General features: G+C 36.9%; 1 protein-coding gene across 1 annotated transcript in view; it reads left to right on the top strand.

The window, feature by feature from the left end:
• The window catches only part of LOC105550928 (receptor-type tyrosine-protein phosphatase zeta-like), a 159,722-nt gene that overhangs the window by 33,111 nt on the left and 105,790 nt on the right, over positions 1–20,821 (top strand). The window contains exon 3 of the mRNA XM_011995999.1: positions 11,371–11,481. Coding sequence (XP_011851389.1) covers positions 11,371–11,481 — 111 coding nt within the window. The remainder of the gene's footprint in view (positions 1–11,370; positions 11,482–20,821) is intronic.

Genomic DNA, 20,821 nt, shown 5'->3' with positions numbered 1-20,821 from the left:
TAGATAATTTTTTTCTTTATTTTTTTATTTTCTAATTTTTCTATGCATGTGTTGCTCTATTAACAGCAACAAAATTGTTCTGAATGCTAATCTGGATAACATATTTTTAATTTTTAGAATTTTATCTATTTATTTATTTTTGAGACAGAGTCTTGCTCTGTGGCCCATGCTGGAGTGCAGTGGCATGATCTCAGCTCACTGCAACGTCTGCCTCCTGGTTTCAAGTGATTCTCATGCCTTAGCCTCCCAAATAGCTGGGACAGGTGTGCACCACCACCATGCCTGGTTGTTTTTTTGTTTGTTTGTTTGTTTGTTTGTTTTTAGAGATAGGATTTCGCCATGTTGGCCAGGCTGATGTCGAACTCCTGGTGTCAAGTGATTCTCCTACCTCGGCCTCACAAAGTACTGGAATTTCAGGTGTAAGCCATGATGCCTGGCCTTGACTAACATATTTTTTTATGTTATGGAATATAATACTGAATCAATGATGTTTGGCTACAAAGAGAAGAAACTGTTAGCTTATTCAGTCTAGCTTATTCAGTCTTCTTTTGGGGAAAAGGAGAAACCATTTTGCCGTATATCCCATTTGAACATAGTTGCTATTCTTTCTTCAGCAATGATATTTCTTGGCAAGTTAGATTGTATAGACTTTACAATATTCCCGATAGTTATGTACCCCTCCCCACCCAAAAAAATGTTTATGTTGTTCTGGAATCTACATGGTGTCTTGTAATTGCTCATTATTCATAGAACATTTTTATTATTTGGATGAGAAAAGGAGCTATCATTTACTGAGCATGTGCTTTGTCAGGCACTGTGTTAGATCATCCTCTAATGCACCATTCAGCCTTAGAAAGCATTAAGCAATCATACCACTTAGATTTTCATGGCACTTTAAAATTTACAAAGGACATTCACAAACATTATCTCATTTAACACTCATAAGAATCCTGTAAAATAAACAATACTATCCTAATTTACCAAAGAGGCAACTGAGGTTTAGATAAATTGCTCAAGCTCATGCATCAAGCAAATAATAGAGCCAGAGTCCAGATGACTCTCTGTGTCTCATGACCCACATAGTGCTTTAGTTATAACATCATGGGGACAGCACTTAAAATTTTTTTCATTATTTGATATCACTCTGCTAGAGCTCTTTCTTCCCTTTTGCTCTGAACAAGAATGGCTCAATTCCAGGCAAAGCCTCCCATTATGTTGCTTTCCTGATGGGCCAGCTACGAAATGTAGTTTGCATCTTAAACAGAGATGGAAGCTTTACCTTGCTATGTAAGCTCTCTGATTAATATAAATTATCAATTTTATGGTAGTATAGCACAATTTTACTGTTCTCTTTTGCTGTGAGGTTATTGGCTTACAGAAATTATAGCTCTAACCTTTTAAATGTTGATAAAAAGTGGTATTATAAAACATTGATAGCAAACATATGCAAGATATATAGGAGAAGAAAGGTCTATTTTACCAACATCTCACCTTCAGTAAGCTTGTAAGACCAAAAGTAGTGGTGAAAAAGAGCCCTAGGCAAACTGGTCATTATAGCAAAGGGGTTGTCTTTGGTATGATCTTGTCATTGAGAAAATCTGACAGTACCATCCTGTCAGAAAAAGAGGCAAAGGAAGTGAAAAATAGGAGATCCTGGTATGCAAACACTAGTAGAGCAACAAGTCTATTTTCCATCATATAGAAAAATAAATTATAATGATGAGTAAATTCAGAATGATGTAAAAGAAAAAAAAACAATAAAAAGGAATAAAAATGATTGTTGCTAGAAATAGGTGGAGTTCCAAGGCAAGTTCCTTAAATAGAATCAGAGAGCATTAAAAAGGAAAGTGAGGTTACAGAATTGTAAATTCACTGATCATGTATCACTGATCATGATATCATTTAACCTTGATTCCTGAGAATTTATGATGTGCATGTGTTAAGGAGTTAGAACTAGCATTAAAATTGTTTTAGACCATTAAATATTTTAAAAAGGTAAAATAAAAATTGAAATATTTTAAAGTACAATGTGTGGTCTATCCAATTGATGGTCTTAAATAAGTATTTCTCCTATAAATCTTAATACTTCCATTCTTTGTCACACAGAACCGTATGTTATGAAATATGCCTAATAGTTTATTCATTTGAAAACATATACATTCTTAGAGACTGCATAAACTTGTGGGAGCACAAAAAAACAAATCTGTTTGTAGTCTTATGCTTAAGTACAAAAACATAGATAATCAAAAGATACAGGTGAAAAAAGTACAGCCAACTATCATCAACTGATCACTCAGAACAACGCTATAATTTAATAAATTATTATATAAATAATAGACATTTCAGTTCAGTCTGTAACAGGACATTGAATGGACCTTCTTCTTTTATTTCAGAATTTTATCTAAGGTTCAATGCCTTAGATAATTAATTATCTAATGATTAATTCTAATTAATCTAATGATTAATTAGAATGTAGCAATTAATTTTTGGCATTGAATGCCAAAAATTATATAGATTTTGGCATAGAATGCCAAAAATTAATTGCTTCAAAACAAAACTGGGGTGAGACCTTTAACATTTTCTGAGAGGCTGTAAAACCAGCTCTGGGACCATCAACTGGGGAGAGGCACACAGTGCTTGGTTCTCTAAGGAGTGCAGTGTTTGTGTTGAGAGGGTTTTCTTTTTTGGTCATGCCTTTCTTTTCCAAAGTCAAGGGATTAGTGTGGGAAGGATAATTTTAAGTGAATCATTGCTAAAGATGTATGGTGCTATCCCAATTAAAGATATTAAATATGGACCAGGCACAGTGCTCATGCCTGTAATTCCAACACTTTGGAAGGCCAAGACAGGAGAATTGCTTGAGGTCAGGAGTGCAGGAGCAGTCTCAGCAGCATAGTGAGACCCCTGTCTACAAAAAACAATTTTTTTAAATTAACTGGGTGTAGTGGAATGAGCCTGTAGTCCCAGCTACTTGAGAGGCTGAGGCAGGAGGATTGCTTGAGCCCAGGAGTTCAAGGCTTCAGAAAGCTATCATCATATTATTACACTCTAGACAGCCTGGACAACAGTGCAAGACCCTGTTTCTAAAAAAAAATAAAATTAAAATAAATGAACAAATAGGGTAGATTTAATACATAAATTGATCTCTACTCCTTACAGAGGCCTACTTAAACAACAGTTAATACTTAATATGCATTTTTTGAAAATGATATCACAAGAACAAAGAAAATGAGAAAAACCATTGCAAAAATAGAAAATGAAGAAAAATGAAGAAAAATCATAACTTGAAAATCAGGATAATGTTGAGATCTACCGGTCCCAAGAAACTTGAATCCTAAATTACTGTGATAAAAGCCAATAAGCAACACAGTTTACACTGCAGATCACTGAAAATTCTTCAGTAATAGGTATGACCAGGTGCTTTTGGAAGTAAGGGAAAACATGATCTTAAAACTAGAAGATTGTCTCTAAAACTAATAATTCAATTTTAAAATGGCCTAAAAACTTGAATAGACATTTCTACAAAGAAAATATACAAATGGCCAAAGGTATATTTTTTAAATGCTCAACATCAGTAATCATCAAAGAAATGAGGCCAGGAGTGGTGGCTAATACCTATAACCGCAGCACTTTGGGAGACAGAGGTGGGTGGATCACCTGAGGTCAGCAGTTCGAGACCAGCCTGGCCAATGTGACAAAACTCCATCTGTACGAAAAATACAAAAATGAGCCAGGTGTGGTAGTATGCGCCTGTAATCCCAGTTACTAGGGAGGGTGAGGCAGGAGAATCACTTGAACCTAGAAGGCAGAGGTTGTGGTGAGCCTAGATTGTGCCACTGCACTCCAGCCTGGGCGAAAAAGGAAGACACTGTTTCAAAAAAAAAAAAAAAATCATAAATTAAAATAAAAAAATGAAAACCATAATGAGATATATCATTTCACATCTCATTATGGTTTCAAATCTGTCAGAATGGCCATTATGAAAAAGAAACAAATGTTGGAGAGAACGTGAAGAAATAAGGATTCTTGCACACTGTTAGTAAGAATGCAAAATAGTGCAGGCACTATGGGAAACAGTAGAGAAGATCCTGAAAATTTTTGAAATAGACTTACCATGTCATCTAGAATTCTCACTTCTGGATATTTATTTCAAAGAATTAAAATAAGATTATTAAAGAGATATTAGCACTCCCACGTGCAGATATGGGAGAGAGAGAATACCATGAATCTGAATGGCTTTGGAAGCATCAACAGCCTGACAACCAGAAAAAAAAGAGCAGTGACTTCAAGATTCTGATCAAAAATGATTTTAAACTTAGAATTCAACACTCAGACAAAATTAATTCAAGATAAGAGTAAAGATGTTTCTAAATAGACAAAGTTCTCAAAATTCACCTTAGGAGCATACTTTGTCAGTAGTGAACGCTGGGAATAGGTAATCTGGCACTAGGAGGAAGTGGCAAGAATCTCCAGGAAGAAGGTCAGTGGATGTCCCAGGAGGAAAAGTCTCAGGGACCTGGAAGCAACTAGTCCAGATTGAAGCAGATCAGAATGTTATAGAAGCGTTTTCTCCAGAAGTAGCAAAAATCAGAACATCTATTGAGTCTGAATGTATTGAGAAAGGATTTGTGTTATTCGGCAAAAATGTGGGGTGGAATTATAACACAGAGATAGGAAATCAGGAAAATAACCAGGAAAGGTAACACTTATTCCAGGAATGATGAAGAAAGAAAACAATCATAGATGAATGGTATTTTCATGGTCATAAAAATACAAATTCTTAACATTGCTCAAATGAAAATTGTAATGGAACTTGAAGAATGGGAAGGAGGGAGGAAAGTTTATGTATGGCGGACAAGGATGTAGCTAAAGTACATTTAAGTTTTTCATTTGGAGAAGTCATCATATTTATGAAGATTAAGAAGTAGCCATATGAACATGCTACAAAGAGGTTTAGAATCGACCACCAAAAGAGAGAGCTAAACAAATTAAAGTTGGTTGCCTCTTGAAAGCAGGTAATGGTGAAGGGCATTGATGGAAAGAGGTTGCTGTGTTTTTTCTAAAGAACTTTGTAGAACATTTGTACTAATTAAGCATTTAGTTAGTAAGTTGTATTTTTTAGTAACTAAGCTATGTTTTTTTGTAAAAAAAAAAAAAAAAAACTTTGTAAGACATTTGTACTAACTAAGCATTCACACATTAGTGAAAAGCAAACTCAAAAATAAAAAAGATGGTCACTGCCTACATGAAGGAGAAAGTGGCATTTTGTTCCCTGCTCAGATATCTGCCCAGGCTGCAGAATTGCTAGTCTGTATGTTTACCTGAGGTAGGGAAAGTAAACACAAGGCTAAAAGAACATTAGGCAGCCAAGTGGAGCAGACAGCAGCATTGGGCATGGCAAGGATACAAGGGATATCTAGTATGTTCATTTTCTGTAGCTGTCATAGCAAGTTGCCATGACAACACAGATTTATTTTACATTTCTGTAGGTCGGAAGTTTGACATGGGCTAAACTGGGCTAAAGTCAAGGTGTCAATAGAACTGCCTTCTGTTTTGGTCTTTCTAGGAAATAACCCATTTCTTTGCCCTTTCCAGCTTCTCAGGGCCACCCACATTCCTCGGCTGATGATCTTCTTCATCTTCAAAGCCAGCAACAGCTGGCTGAGTTTTTTTCACATCACATTAATTTAACCTATGCTTCTGCTTCCCTATACCACTGTTAAGGACCTTTGTGATTACTCAAACTCTCATGGATAATCTAAGATAATCTACCTAACTTTGGGTCAGCTGATTAGCAACCTTAATTCTGTCTGTAACCTTAACTCTTGCCATATAACATAACTTATTGACAGCTTCCAGGAATTAGGATGTGGAAATCTTTGGCGGGGTGGAGGGGAACCATTATTCTGCTTAACACTTTTAGGGATGGAATGGACCACTGAAAAGGTAACTAGGCTTCAGTCATCTTGCTAGTACTTCATCCAGTAAGGATTCCCACTGGTAAGCTACAGGGTAGCCAGCCACAAGAGTCTCTGGGATGGATCAATGGTTGTAGGTTTTAAAGGGCAAAGGCAGAGACGATTCTGGATCAGGTACATCAGAAAATGTTGCAGTACAGAAGCTGCAAAGAATCCACATATTCACCCAACCCGCAAGAGTTAGACTTCGAATACCTCCAAAAGACACAGACAACTAATCAGTGACAGAGAAGTGGCATGAATCAATAAGAAGAGGACTGTGTCATTATAAAGATAAGTGAGGAGATACTGGCCATTTTTCTCTGAGCACTCTATTCCAAGTCCAGAGGAGTCAGAGCTCTTGGAGAATTTAGAAAATCCTGTAAAAATATTCCACTACTAGGGCACTTGAATCTATCCATCCCTTGGAGGCAGGTAGGGAGGGAAAGAAGAAGTTTGACTTTATATGATATTGAAGTTGCGGACTATTGGAGTAAGTTTACTTAAAACAAAAGTGCCCAGAAACCTTACTGACTCTGATCAAGATGCAATAAGGGATGAGAAAAGGAATTTGCAACTTGGTAACTATTGACAACAGGTCATGGAAACAATTAACTCTCTTATATTTTTATCTCTATGAGTCTATATTCTTTAATAACCTGTTACAAGTATATGAAAATCTGGAAAGACAGTTCAATTTGTAATCTAACCAAGATCATATTAGTGCTGGGAGGTAACCAATAAGAACACCATGTTGCTTAACTGAGCTGAAGCACCATGTTCTTTCCTCGGGCTTTTGTGAGCAGTAGTTCTTATTTCCAGCAATAGTTCCCCTTAAAACTGTAATCTGACTGTAGAATGAAGAAAATGTGGCTCAAGTTAAAAGTGGTAAAAGCATTTTTAAAAATTTTCTAAGTAGTAATAGAATGACTGGTGCTGTTATAAATACAAGCTGACAACAGGTCATGCCTTCATGATCTTAAAGTATATAAATGACATCAACTTTTTCCTTTCAAAAGTGAAAAAAAGAAAGAAATAATCAGAGAAGTGATTTGCTCCCTTAATGCATACTATTTGTTTTGCTGTCACTTTCAGTCCCTTCGCCCTTATTTATCCATTCTCTTCAACCTCCTACAGAAGCCTGGGATAGAGCAATATCTCAAAGATTAACAAAGGAAGTGGGTTAACATTCTGTGAGCTGTTTCAGTTTTGACACTGGAGGTTGTTCATGTTTTTTTCTCTGAAAGACTTTAGAATTTTTTTATGTTCAAAACCTAAGATAGCAAAGCAATTATCAAACCATTATGCAATCACAAAGTGTACTGTATTGATTTGGGGTTTCTTCACAACATTTTATTTTGTACTCTCATATTCTCTCTCTTTTCTCTCACTCTCTCCTCTCCTTGCCTCCCTCTTCTCTCTCTCTCTTTTCTATGTAGGTGACATCTCTATTCCTATCCATATTTCTTTCTGCTCTCCTTCTAGGCACATTGGAAAGCAGATGGGTTGGAAGGGAAGTGACACATGCCATATCTGTGTGGAGATATTTAAGTTGACAGTACAAGAACAACCAGAACTTTCTTTCTCTGAAATGATGACAACACAAGTAAAGAAAATGCCAAAAGCTGAAAGCACCTTGGGTTACTGAATAAACACATCCAAGACAGGTAGCTTGGAGAGTTACTTGAATACGTAACAAGCTTCAAGTGAGCAAGACACTCCTTGTTACTGCAATATTACGTAGCCAGTCCTGACTGACATACTCACTTTGCATGACCTATTTCCCCATTTTATTTTATTTTTATTTTTATTTATTTATTTATTTATTTTGAGATGCAGTCTCGCTCTGTCGCCCAGGCTGGAGTGCAGTATAGTGATCTCAGCTTACTGCAAGCTCCACCTCCTGGGTTCACGCCATTCTCCTGCCTCAGTCTCCTGAGTAGCTGGGACTACAGGCGCCCACCACCATGCCCAGCTAATTTTTTTTTGTATTTTTAGTAGAGATGGGATTTCACCGTGTTAGCCAGGATGGTCTCGATCTCCTGACCTCGTGATCCACCTGCCTCAGCCTCCCAAAGTGCTGGGATTACAGGTGTAAGCCACCGTGCCTGGCCCCCATTTTATTTTTTATTTTAATTTACCCTCATTTTTAGGCACTCCTTCATGTTGTTAAACATGCTTGATCTTCATATTTTAATTTTTCAACTGCATATTATATATAAAGATATATATATATCTTTACGCATATAAACATATAAAGATATATATATCTTTATACATATAAACATAAAGATATATATATCTTCATACATATAAACATATAAAGATATATATATCTTCATACATATAAACATAAAGATATATATCTTTATACATATATGAATATATGTATATATAAGTATATATGTACATCTATCTATCTAAAGACATAAAGACATAAATGCTAAGGAGAACCAGTATCACTGGAATATGAAGCTAGCAGAAAACTTGCCAATTCAGTTTGAACTGCAGGTGTTCACTTGGTGATATGGTAAGAACTCGGTACTGCTGCTTAAGAAAGGCACCTTCCTATGGCTGACTAAACTCAAGGTGTATTTATGGAAAGAGGATACACACTGGAATCAGAGAATCTTGAGTTTTAATTCCAATTCCACCACCACATTTTCTTTGGCTCTGAGTAATGCTAAACTCTGAGCCCTGGGGAACAGCAATGAAATGGGGAAATGATGTATCTCATTGGCAGAATTTGGGAGGGATTAAAGATAACAGATGCTAATGTATTTGGCATAGGGTTGGTAGTCAATAAAGGATAAATATCATTATTATTATTATTATTATGTTTTTCTGATAAGATTTTGGAAGTTAATCATATGCTGAAAGCTTCAGGGAAGAAAAAAAGGGTCCCAGTATTGCTCCTTTGTTCTCCAGTCTTGAGGACCTGAATAAGGTAACCCAGGCTTTGCAAACTATAAAGGATCAGAGACCCACGTGAAACACTCGGGTAGCTTGCCCACTTTACTTATCTCTTTCACGTTCTTAGAATTTTATTTTTAAAAGCTTTAGCTTGGCACTGTCTATGTAGTTTTAAAATATTTTTAGCATACTGTGCGTTTTTTAAAAGCTACTCTTCTTTTCATCTTTTGCCACCCCTGTACCTTGTGGCCTTGTAGATCCCTTATTATTTATGTATTTATTGTATTTCCCTTATTATTGGTATCTACTTATTCTTAAAATATTTCTCCTTTTATCTTCATTCTTACTAGCTGTTAGAACGTCCTCTTATTACCTCTATAAATATGAACCTCTTTATATAATGTATTTATCTGAGTGTTTGCATTAATATGTTCTTTTTATTTTTATTTACTGTAGTGCTAGCATTTTTGTTACTTTAATGGAAAGGTCTTAAAAGTCTTTTTCTTATTATGTTTTAGTACATTTGGTGTTAATCAGCCCACCTTTAATCTTTTGTGCCTTAATTCTTTCCCTTGTTATGTATCGGGTCCCGGCTCTACCTTGGGTAATTCTGATTCCATAGTGCAAGAGACTCTATTAATTCATTTTCATGCTGCTGATAAAGACATAGCCAAGATTGGGTAATTTATTTAAAAAAAAGAGGTTTAATGGACTCACAGTTCCATGTAGCTGGGAGGCCTCACAATCATGGTGGAAGGTAAAAGGCACATATTACGTGACAGCAGACAAGAGAGAATTGAGAACTAAGTGAAAAGGGTTTCTGCTTTTAAAACCATCAGATCTCCTGAGACTTATTCACTGTCACGAGAACAGCATGGGGAAAACCACCAGGTTTAAATTATCTCCCACCACGTCCTTCCCACAATGCATGGAAATTATGGGAGCTAAAATTCAAGATGAGATTTGGGTGGGGACACAGAGACTATTTTGAAACATTTGTTCAGCGGCTACAACAGGTAGAATTTATCTTTGGGTTCTGATTGGTCTTTAGTTAAGTAAAACAATTTTAGGGGACTCTTGTTTCATAAAGTTAAGGTCAATGCCCTAGTCTGGAAAGGAGAGTATGAGACAATTAATTCTAAATTTAAGTACGATGAAAAAATTTTCTAAATTGTAAACTCCTCCATTGTGTACACAATGTCTAGCACAAATAAGTGCTGAAAAAATACCTGGAGAATGAATGAATTGCAAGAATGGAAAGTGTTAGGCTGCAATCTAAAGAGGTGGCCAGCAAGTTAAATACCCTCCCTATAAAACTACATAGAACGTTCAGTGATATCATGTGATATCATGCTTTACATGTTCCTTTCTGCAATGTAATTCCCTCACAGTCTCCTCACGTCTTCAGTGAAGTTTATAATCACAACAGTCTAGCTGTGCAATGACTTTCTGCAGTCATGCAGCATGGAATCTCAGAGTATTCTTATTTAAAATTTAAAGGAATGAGTGGTCCCATCAGTGAATCTCTTAATGTCACTTGAGTTTTATGTCTATGCTTGTGTTAACTCTCAGTCCCTAGTAACTTCAGGCATGACACAAGGATTAGGAGAGAGCCTGCACTGTCTCACCATCCCTGAGAGAGGCAATGTCTTTTTCTGCTCAAATCTGCTATATTGACTTCCCAAGTCATTTCAGGGATTATGTTCCAAAATATCTGTACTGGGTAACTGAAGAGAAATAAAAGCCAGAAATCCTTCTCAAGCTCATAAAAATCTTATTTGGACAGACAGCACATTTAATTCCTAGAATAGTGTTTATTTCTCATATGACACACGTTACTGATATTTGACATTGGGCAAGTTTTGTAAAATGTACTACATATCAGGAAAGCAAAGTAGGCACACATTTTCTGGTCTGAGTTTGGCAGCAAATTAGTTGGTGTGGAACCTCCTAAGTGTTCTCAAGGAGAAGCAGTGTAGGTTAATGATTAGGTATGAGCTCACATCCAAGGTCTGTCACTTACGATGTGTGACTTGAGACAAATCATTCTGCCTCTGCTTTCCTGTGAGATTGGAAAGATGGTAATAAGTCCCACATCATAGGTTTGTTGTACAGATTAAGCAGTTATATATGATGTTTTTAGAACAAAACTTGGCACCAAGTAGGTGCCAAGAAATTGTGGCTATAGTCACTATTATGACAGAAGGAGATAAAGTAGAGGATTGATAATTATTTTTCTGGAACCATAAGTTTGTACTAGTTTCTCAATTGCACATTTTCTATTTGAGTTATATTCTTTCTTATGAGAGTAATGAGAGAATTTTTTAGGGCTGTAGGCCTCCTCAGCTTCTGTTCTTATTTTAAGGAGTAAGAGAAGCTGTCTAGAAATAATGTAGGAACAGCAGATGCTTAGAGAAGATGACCAATGGCAAATGTCAGAGTTTTGAAACAGCCTAGAAATAGAGATATTTCTTAACTCTCAAATTTAAAATAACTAAAGGCCGACTATTGCGAACAGTTCAGGGAAAGTTCACAGTCTTCGGGTCGGGCTGGCTCTTTGCTCGACCAAAATCAGGGGAGGAGGATTTAATTGTGAAGAAAAAAATAGAGGGTAAGATTAAAATAAGCCAGGAAATTCTCTGGAGGTGTTCTAGGCCTGCTAGCCCACACTATCAGTTGAAGAACTGCAAACTCAAAAACCACTAAGTTCTAAGTCAAGGCAAGTAGGTTATGAACAGTCTAAGACTGTTACAGGAAACCAGCCAGTAAGTCAAGTGAAAGAAGATGCCTTAAACTGAGGGTCTAATCTAGTGTTCAGAAACTGACAGAAACTTCAGAGACATGTGCCGGAACCTTGTTATAAGCAGGCAAGAGAAGGAGCAGGTAATACTGGCTTGGCAGCTGCCCTTCTTCGATAAATTCGTTCATATATTTGAATATTTTTAAAACACTGAATATATGTCAGGTCTGTTGATTATGCAAGAAAAAATGTATAAAAACAGACTGGAAATTAAGAGTAAACTGTAGGATTTAGTGACTGATTAGATGGGAATATTGAGGAAGAAGAAGCTAGGAGAATTCTTGGTTTTGTGGAAAGCACCAGTTTTAGAGGAATGGTGACTTTTTGTTTTGAGTGTCCTGCATGTGCAAGGACATTAGAATGTGATTTTTTATATTTTAAATGCCACTATTAATAGAATTAGAAAGGCAGACCTAGCTGTAGCAGCTTGAAGAGAAATTACGAGGTGGAGATAATGATTAAAGTCTATCCTTACCAGAAAATTATGAAGAAAGAGACATCTGGGACTCTAGCTGTAATGAGACAAGAGAGGTGTTTTTTTTGTTTGTTTATTTGTTTGTGCTTTTTTTTTTTTGGAAAAAGGTAATGATAGCTTGGCGAAAAAAAATAAATAGGGAGTGGGAGAGATTGAAAGAACTGATGGGCCAGGGTGCAATGGCTCACACCTGTAATCCCAGCACTTTGGGAGGCCAAAGTGGGTGGATCACGAGGTTGGGAGTTTGAGACCAGCCTGGCCAACATGGTGAAACCCCGTCTGTACTAAAAATACAAAAATTTGTTGGGCATGGTGGCGTGCACCTGTAATGCCAGCTACTCAGGAGGCTGAGTCAGGAGAACCGCTTAAACCCAGAAGGGTTGCAGTGAGCGGAGGTTGCAGTGAGCCGAGATCGCGCCATTGCATTCCAGCCTGAGCGACAGGGTGAGATTCCATCTCAAAAAAGGAAGGAAGGAAGGAAGGAAAGAAGGAAGGAAGGAAGGAAGGAAGGAAGGAAGGAAGGAGGAAAAAAGAGAGAGAGAGAAGAAAAAAAGAAAAGAAAAGAAAGAACTGATGGACTATTGCCTCCAGAAGAGTCAAGGAGTTCAGATCAAGCTTGGAAGAATTAGAATTTAGCAAGAGAAAAAAATCACAACATCTGGAATTAGAAGGAATGTTCTCTTTACAAATAGAGGGGAAAGATTTGTTCCAGGTGCCTAAAGTTAACTGGATGACAGGAATAGAGAGAAAAATACTTTGGCTAAGTATAAAGGTGAATGGTTTTAAATACGGTCAAAAATATAATGGATCATCTAGGGTGATTGTGAATTATTTTTGCTTGGAGATAGGCAAAAAAAACAAAAACAAAAACAAAAAAACAAAACAGCAAAATGACCATTTATCAGAAACGTTTGTAAATCTGAAATAGAGCAACTCATTCCAGTGACCCCATCCAGTGCTGATTCTTTAATTTGTAGATCTTGTTTTATACATTTGCTTTCTAATCTAAAATATCCTGGACGTTTTTCAAAGCCCTAGTGAGCAGGCAGATATTGATGTTTAAATTAAGCTTGTAGAAAGACTTTAAGTCTCATGTTTGTCTCTGATATAATAGGCAAAAGGGTGTTTTTTAAAATCTTTAAATGGCAAATAAATGAAATTAGCGATAAACCTGTATTTGGTCATATGGATCTTTGTAATTTCATACAAATTTGAGGACACATTCCCTTGCAAGTTATTTCAATAATGAAGTTAAGATCATGGGTGTTTGGAGAGAAGAAAAATATGATTCTTCCATCATGATCTAGAATAAAGGTAGTGGTGGGGTAAAGAGAAGGGAGCAAGTTGTGCCCGTGTTGAAATATCATCATTGCTCAGGACCAGCATAATGTAGAAGAGGAATCACCTCTCCTATTCTAAAATATACAATTCTATCAGTACAACAAATACTCATCTTAACACAAAAAATGATGAATAATATAGCACACTGCTGACTTACGTAATCTCCTCAAATAAAAGCTCCCACTATAGAATCAGATTAATTCTCGTTGGTTAATACTTTTGAATCTTTGGAAACAATCACTAATGCTGGTCCCTACTTACTGGTGTATACTCCATATTACATACTCATTTTATAAAAATTACTCTGGTATTGAGCATGGACTTTATAAAACATAAGAAGACTAATGGCAGTACATTCAGTAGGAAGGCGAGTGCAAAGCTTTATCCAAGAGGGACAGAGCCAGAAACAAGATGAATGGGAGCTGGAAGAAAGGGAGTTGTACCTGAGAATAACATCTTCAAGATTAAGAGCAACTTTTCTAAGGAAGCAACATGACTCTAGTAAGGCTTATCCTTAAATAACCCAAGATGATTCCTAATAATAATTAATTCCTCTTCTAAGTGATTATAAATTGAGTTTTCAATAAACATTCTAGAATCAACAAAAGCTTCTCTGATAAGATCAAGAAGTCACCGAAGAACAACAGCCTGAGGAGTGGTTGGTGAAGAAGGTTAAATGAATCCAATTACTTTGCCAAGAAGGTCTTTTAAGTTTATAGCTATAGATACAGACGGATGGATGGATGGATGGATGGATAGATAGATAGATAGATAGATAGAGAGAGAGAGAGAGAGAGAGAGAGATAGGTATAGACATACAGAATGAAGAAAGAATAGAGTAGAGAGAATAATAAAGGTAAAATATTAATTGGAGAGTATGGATAAAGGGTATACAAAATTTCTTTGTACTATTTCTACAACTTTTCGGTAAGTCTGAAATTATTTCAAAATGAAAAGTTAAAAAAATCAAAACCAAAATACAAAACCTGATTTTAAAATGGGCAAAAAGCCTGAACAGACACCTCACTTAAGAAGACATACAGATGGCAAATAAGCATATGTAAAGATGCTTAAGATCATAATTTGTTAGCAAATTGCAAATCAAAACAATGATGAGATACTACTACTATATGTCTATTGAAAGAATCAAAATCCAGAACACTGACAACACCAACTGCTAATGAAGATGAGGAGCGACAGAAAGCTTCGTTCCTTGCTGGTGGGAATGCAAAACGGTGCAGCCACTTAAGACAAAATTGGCAGTTTCTTATAATACTAAACATACTCTTATCATATGATACAGCAATCAAGCTCCTTGGTATTTCCCTAATGAGCTGAAAATTTATGCTTACACAAAAACCTGAATACAGATGTTTATAACAGTTTTATTCGTAGTAGTCAAAATTAGAAGCAACCAACATGTCCTTCAGAAGGGGAATAGACAAATAAACTGTACTACATCCAGACAATGGAATATTATTCAACATTAAAAAGAAATGCACTATCAAGCCATAAAAAGACACGGAGGAACCGTAAATGCTTATTAAGAAAGAAGCCGATTTTGGCCGGGCGCGGTGGCTCACGCCTGTAATCCTAGCACTTTGTAAGGCCGAGGCGGGCGGATCACAAAGTCAGGAGATGGAGACCATCCTGGCTAACACGATGAAACCCCGTCTCTACTAAAAATTATAAAAAAATTAGCCGTGCGTGGTGGTGGACGCCTGTAGTCTCAGCTACTCGGGAGGCTGAGGCAGGAGAATGGCGTGAACCCGGGAGGCGGAGCTTGCAGTGAGCCAAGACTGTGCCACTGCGTTCCAGCCTGGGTGATAGAGCGAGACTCCGTCTCAACAAAACAAACAAACAAACAAAAGCCGATTTTAAAGGGCTGTATATTGTGTGATTCTGCCTATATAACATTCTGGAAAAGGCAAAACTATGAAGATGGTAAGAAGATCAGTGGTTGTCAGGTAGGAGGGCGGGATGAATCGGCAAAATACAGAGGATTTTTAGGACACTAAATTATTCTGTGTAATATAATAGTGGATACATGTCATTACTTTTGTTAAAACTCATAGACTGCACAAAACCAAGGTTGAATCCTAATGTGAACTATACATTTGGGGTAACAATGATGTGTCCATATAGCTTCATCGATGGCAGCAGATGTACTACTTTGATGTGGAATATTGATGATGAGGGGAGGCCATGCATGTTATGCTTTCTTGGGGCAGGAGGTAACAGCAACTGTCTGTACTTTCCACTCAATTTTGCTGTGAACCAAAAACTGCTCTAAAAAATAAGTCTATTGGAAAGTCTATTGAAATTTTAAGAAATACAAAAATGAGCTTGTAATTATCAAAACTGTATTTTACGTCAAACGTTTGGTTAAATATAGAGCCTCAAAAAGACCTTAATATCCTTAATTTTAAGAAATACAAAAATGAGCTTATCCATACAACAAATGAAAATTTTCAACTCAAGATAGCGTTTTAACAAATCATGTGTTTGGGAGGGCTTCTACAGGCTGAATATTTGTCCTTCCTCCAAAATTCGTATGTCAAAACCTAATCCCCATTGCAGTGGTATTTGGAGGTGGGCCCTTTGGGAGATAATTAGGTCATGAGGGTGGGGCCCTCATGAATAGGATTAATGTCTCATAAAAGGGGCTCCAGAGAACTGCTTTGCACCTTGAACATGTGAGATCCTTGCAAGAAGACGGCCATCTATGATCCAGGAATTGGGCTTTCATCAGATACTAAATCTAACAATTCCTTGATCTTGGACTTCTCAGCCTCCAGAACAGTGAGAAATAGATTCCTAATTATAAGCCACTCAGACTAGTATTTTGTTTTAGCTGCCTGAATGAACTTAGAATAGACCCAAGATCTTTGCCCTGATGACATGTTTTCTTTTTAAGGGAGAAAAAAACTGAAATCTAAGTATTATTTATCCAGAAGTAATTTTCAGAGTTTATGGTTATCTTTTATAGCTACTATTTCATTGATAATATACAAAATACAGAATAATATTATTCTACTGATACAATGAGGAAGAATTATCTCGAATCTTATACTGTACCAAATACTCCTGAAATGGAAAAAATGATTCCTACCTTTTGGTGTTTTTTAATATAATGTTCTCACTGAATTATTGAATATAACAGGTTTAACTTACTTTATGGTGAATCCTGACAAGATAGTAAAAGGCTAAGAATGTAACATGCTGTCGTTTTCCTCTCAAACATAATTATGCCTCCTTCAGATGGGCTCAGGGTGCCACATCACTCTTAGCTCTGGAGCTATCAGTGAGGACCCTCCTATTTGTTTTATGCCTGATACTGGAAAAATGCAATAACAAGCCATTTGGGCCACTAGGAACAAAGATGCAAAGCTCAGGCAGGTAGGAATGAACTGCTTTTTCAGCAGAAAGTTCTAGAAGGACAAATCCAAATAAAAGATTTGTCTGTGCTGCAGGAATTAAAATTAGTCTTTAATGTTTTCAGAAATTTTGCATTACAAGAATACTAAATAGATGTCATTGTGTCAATCAGATGAGAACAAAATTTGTAAGGTATAAAACACAAGATAAATCTAGCCTCATAGTCTAAAATACATTGTTCCATGTAAAATGAGATCTACTGCTGACAAACACCTTATAATTACCAAAACTATATTTTACTTCAAAAGAAATAACTATGATTTTCTCGGTCTGTAAACATTTGATTCAATTCAGTGACTTCTGTTCATATTTAACTTCTGTTCAAATATATTTTTCAATGACAATGGATAAAAATGAGCAAAAATGTATGTGAGCCTAACATAAACTATTTATTGTTATAAGAAAAACAGATGTTTCACTTCCCATTTAATTTCATAGTTTATTCAGTGACTATACAATATTCTGTAGTCACCCAGGCTGGAAGTAGTTATAACACTTCCATGTTACAACACAGGGAAGCACTTCCATCAAATTTAAAAGTCAAACAGATTCTGCAGAGTAAATATCTCCTTTTCCCCATTTCCATCTACCTATATTTATATTAGGGACCCTTTGGAAATAATTCATGGAGTAAGGAAACTTATGGAAAACTATGGACATTTTATAATCACAAGTGACCAACCCTGATACTAGAAAATTCTCAGACAAAACAAAATGGATTGCCAGATTTTGCAAACAAAAATACAGAGCGCCTAGTTAAATTTGGGTTGCAGATAAACATTAATTTTTTAAAATATAAGAATGTCTCAAATATTGCATGAGAGTGCATAAACATTATTTATTGTATATCTGAAATTCAAATTTAACTGGGCATCTTCTCTTTTATCAGGCAATGCTATGCAGAGACATTTTAGTAGTGATGAATTTCTCTCCTATTACAAAGTGAGTCCCTTTATGGTAGAGACCAAATGATTCATTATGTATCAGTGTGTGATACATAATGAACACACACAACAGAATTGTATTAAATGAAAAACTGAATGTAAAGGACAAATTTTAAAGGCCTCAAATTTGTTCTGTCTTAGAAAACTCTTGAGTTTTGAAATTTTTGTCAGATCTTCCACTATGCAACCATTATCTACCTCCAGAAACATTCCTTTTCCTTGTAGGTTCAACTAGTACAATCTCTTCTCATCTCTTTGTTTGAACTGTTCATATTAAATAGTGTATTATATTTATTGAGAGTGATAAGACTCCCAGAGATTTGGCTTATACATGAATATGGATTTAAAAAATGCTCTAGGATGGTATGTAGGTGAGGATAAAATGGATCTAGTTCACCAAGCTAATGTTTTAGATATAGGTTCTGTTTGTCTCTGTCTCTGCCTCTTTCTGTTCTGTCTCTCTTTTTCTACATACATTCTCTCTGAATACATGTATACATAAATTTATATATATGTATACTCTGAATGAAGGTGTGTGGTCTTGCAAGTTTATAACTTCAACTCACAATGGCTAATGCATATTAATCAAGTACCACGTCTCAGAAATGACTATGACCTCAGTAACACTGTAAACTGTGAGATACAGTACATTTTTTATGTTCCTGCTCTGCTAATGCCTTCTCTTCTCCCACGCCTTGGCTGTTACAGTGACCTATATTCCAAGGACCTCAACCTCCTACTCCATCATCCCTCCCCGGGAACATCAGAACCATATTCACTGGTCCTCCAGTCAGTTTCCCACAGCTGTCATTCAGTCTCACAGAATTGGCCTCTATCCTGAATCCCACACAAACCTCAATAGCAACATGACTACTCCCTCAAGGTGGCTTTTGTGCCTTCCCAGGGAATGACAGTAATATTAACTATGAGAACCAAATGAGCAGAAACCACATATTCCCCTTCCCTTTTTACTAGGGAAACTTATTTCAACAGTGCTGTTGTTTGGTGATCTAATTCAAAAGATTGACAAGTGATGTGATTTTTTGGTCCAGTAAGAGAAAAGTCAGGGTTATGGTGGTTGTTGTTGGATTATCCTTGCAGGATAGTGGGGTATCCTTGATAACTGGAACCTACTGGAACACCATAATTCCCCTGAGCAAACCAAGTTTCCCCTAAATAGTGGAAATTCTTAGGAGTTTCTTTTGTGGTCCCTCCTGTGTTGTATTTCACATACAAGCTGCTCCGCTGGGAAATCAATGTTTGTCACAGTCTGACCCCACTCAATCTGCTCAAATGTAATTCACACTGTTTTTTTTTTTAACAGCATATGACATCTGCTTCTTTCCTTCCTGTCCTCACTGCCTTTGACATGATTTTTTTCCTGCTAGTCCTTCTTGTTTAACTATACATCTCTAGGAAACCTTTCCTGCTTACTCCTAATATTAAATAAACACTTTCTCTGAACTCTCTGTGCACAGTGAGTTTATACACCTGCACACTTCCTGTAGTGCTAGCAAAAAAAAAAAAAAAAATGGCCCCCAAATTTTCTTCCTATATGAAAACGCTTATGAGCAGCCATCAATCCCCATCATAATTCTTCTAAAAGTTGTAGCATTTCTATTTCTGTTCATGGGAAGAATAAAATCAAGGATCAGCTTCTTAATGTTGATACGTGTTTCTGAATAAACACTAAATGGTTTCATAAATCTGTTATTACATGACTATAATCTATTCCTGAATCAACAGCAAACTGCCATTAGCTCTGCACATTTAGCCAAGTGTTCACAGGCTGGGATATTAGCAAGAACTCGTAGTAACACTTGAAATACATTCAGAACCCAATTTTACGTGCAGTAAGTTTTCTTTAAAAATTTTAAATCTAGAATACTATTTTTGAGACAGGAACAGGACACGAAAGTACACACTGTACAGATACCTACATCAAACTGTTACTAAGAATACGTGGGATAATTCCACAATTTGGCTTTCCGTGCTTTAGATGGGACTCCTAAAAGGCTCTAAAGTGGGTCTTATATAGGAAAAACATGTACTAATAGTTAAAGGATATCACATAAATGAAAATCTCATGAATTTTCAGTGTAGAGACTACCACCAATTACCTTCTCATTGTTTCCTTTAGGCTTCAAATTAATTCAACGAACATTCAGGGAACACCTATTGATTTTTTTTTAAGGCCATTGTGCTAGGATCTGGGGTTATAGTAATAAAGGCAAACTCCCTGCCATCAAGGCGCTCACAGTCTAGTTCTGAACACCACTAAAGAAACGATCACATGAGAGTGACATTTCCAGCTCTAAGGCAGCAGAAGGTATGTATTATATATATTTTTTGCGTACCCTTCAATCAAGTAATAAAAAAATCTTCCCGTTGGACCATGTGTGAGGAGGCACTTGTGTGGTTCGGTTTGGCAGGACCACCGCCCGTGTTGAAAGTTCCCCAAACAGCTGTGCCCAGCAGGGCAGTTTCGTTGGGGTTTAGGGAAAGGATAGGGTCAGACTGGTCACAATCAGGGCTGCAGATTTTTTGGAGTCAACTCTCCCAAAGGCAATGGGGTCTACTACTTTATTAGGAAAATGGAAAGAAAAAAAGGGAGGGAAACAACGTACCCAGGCGCCCCCACCACATTCTGATTGGACCCACTTAAGCATCTGCAGAGAACAATAAAATGAAAAACACTTCTAGAGGTGAAACTCAAAGGTCAGCCTCTGGCTGTGCGGGACAATGGGGGTGCGGCCTTCCCTTCCCTTCCCTTCCAAAGTGATGAAGGAGTTCCAATGTTCTACGAACACTGGAAACCCCAGCGGATCCCTCTAACTCCAGGGCAGCGAAACCACTGGCAGCGGACAGGGGGAAGATTGTCCGCGTGTGAATTGCTACCCTGGGATCCCGGGCCAGAGCTGCAGCCGCGTCCCCCCGCCCTCCGCGCGACCCC

This window comes from Mandrillus leucophaeus, unplaced genomic scaffold (genome assembly GCF_000951045.1).
Source record: "Mandrillus leucophaeus isolate KB7577 unplaced genomic scaffold, Mleu.le_1.0 Scaffold5, whole genome shotgun sequence".
NCBI classification, from domain to species: Eukaryota; Metazoa; Chordata; class Mammalia; order Primates; family Cercopithecidae; genus Mandrillus; species Mandrillus leucophaeus.
This window is presented reverse-complemented; position numbering and strand designations above follow the sequence as displayed.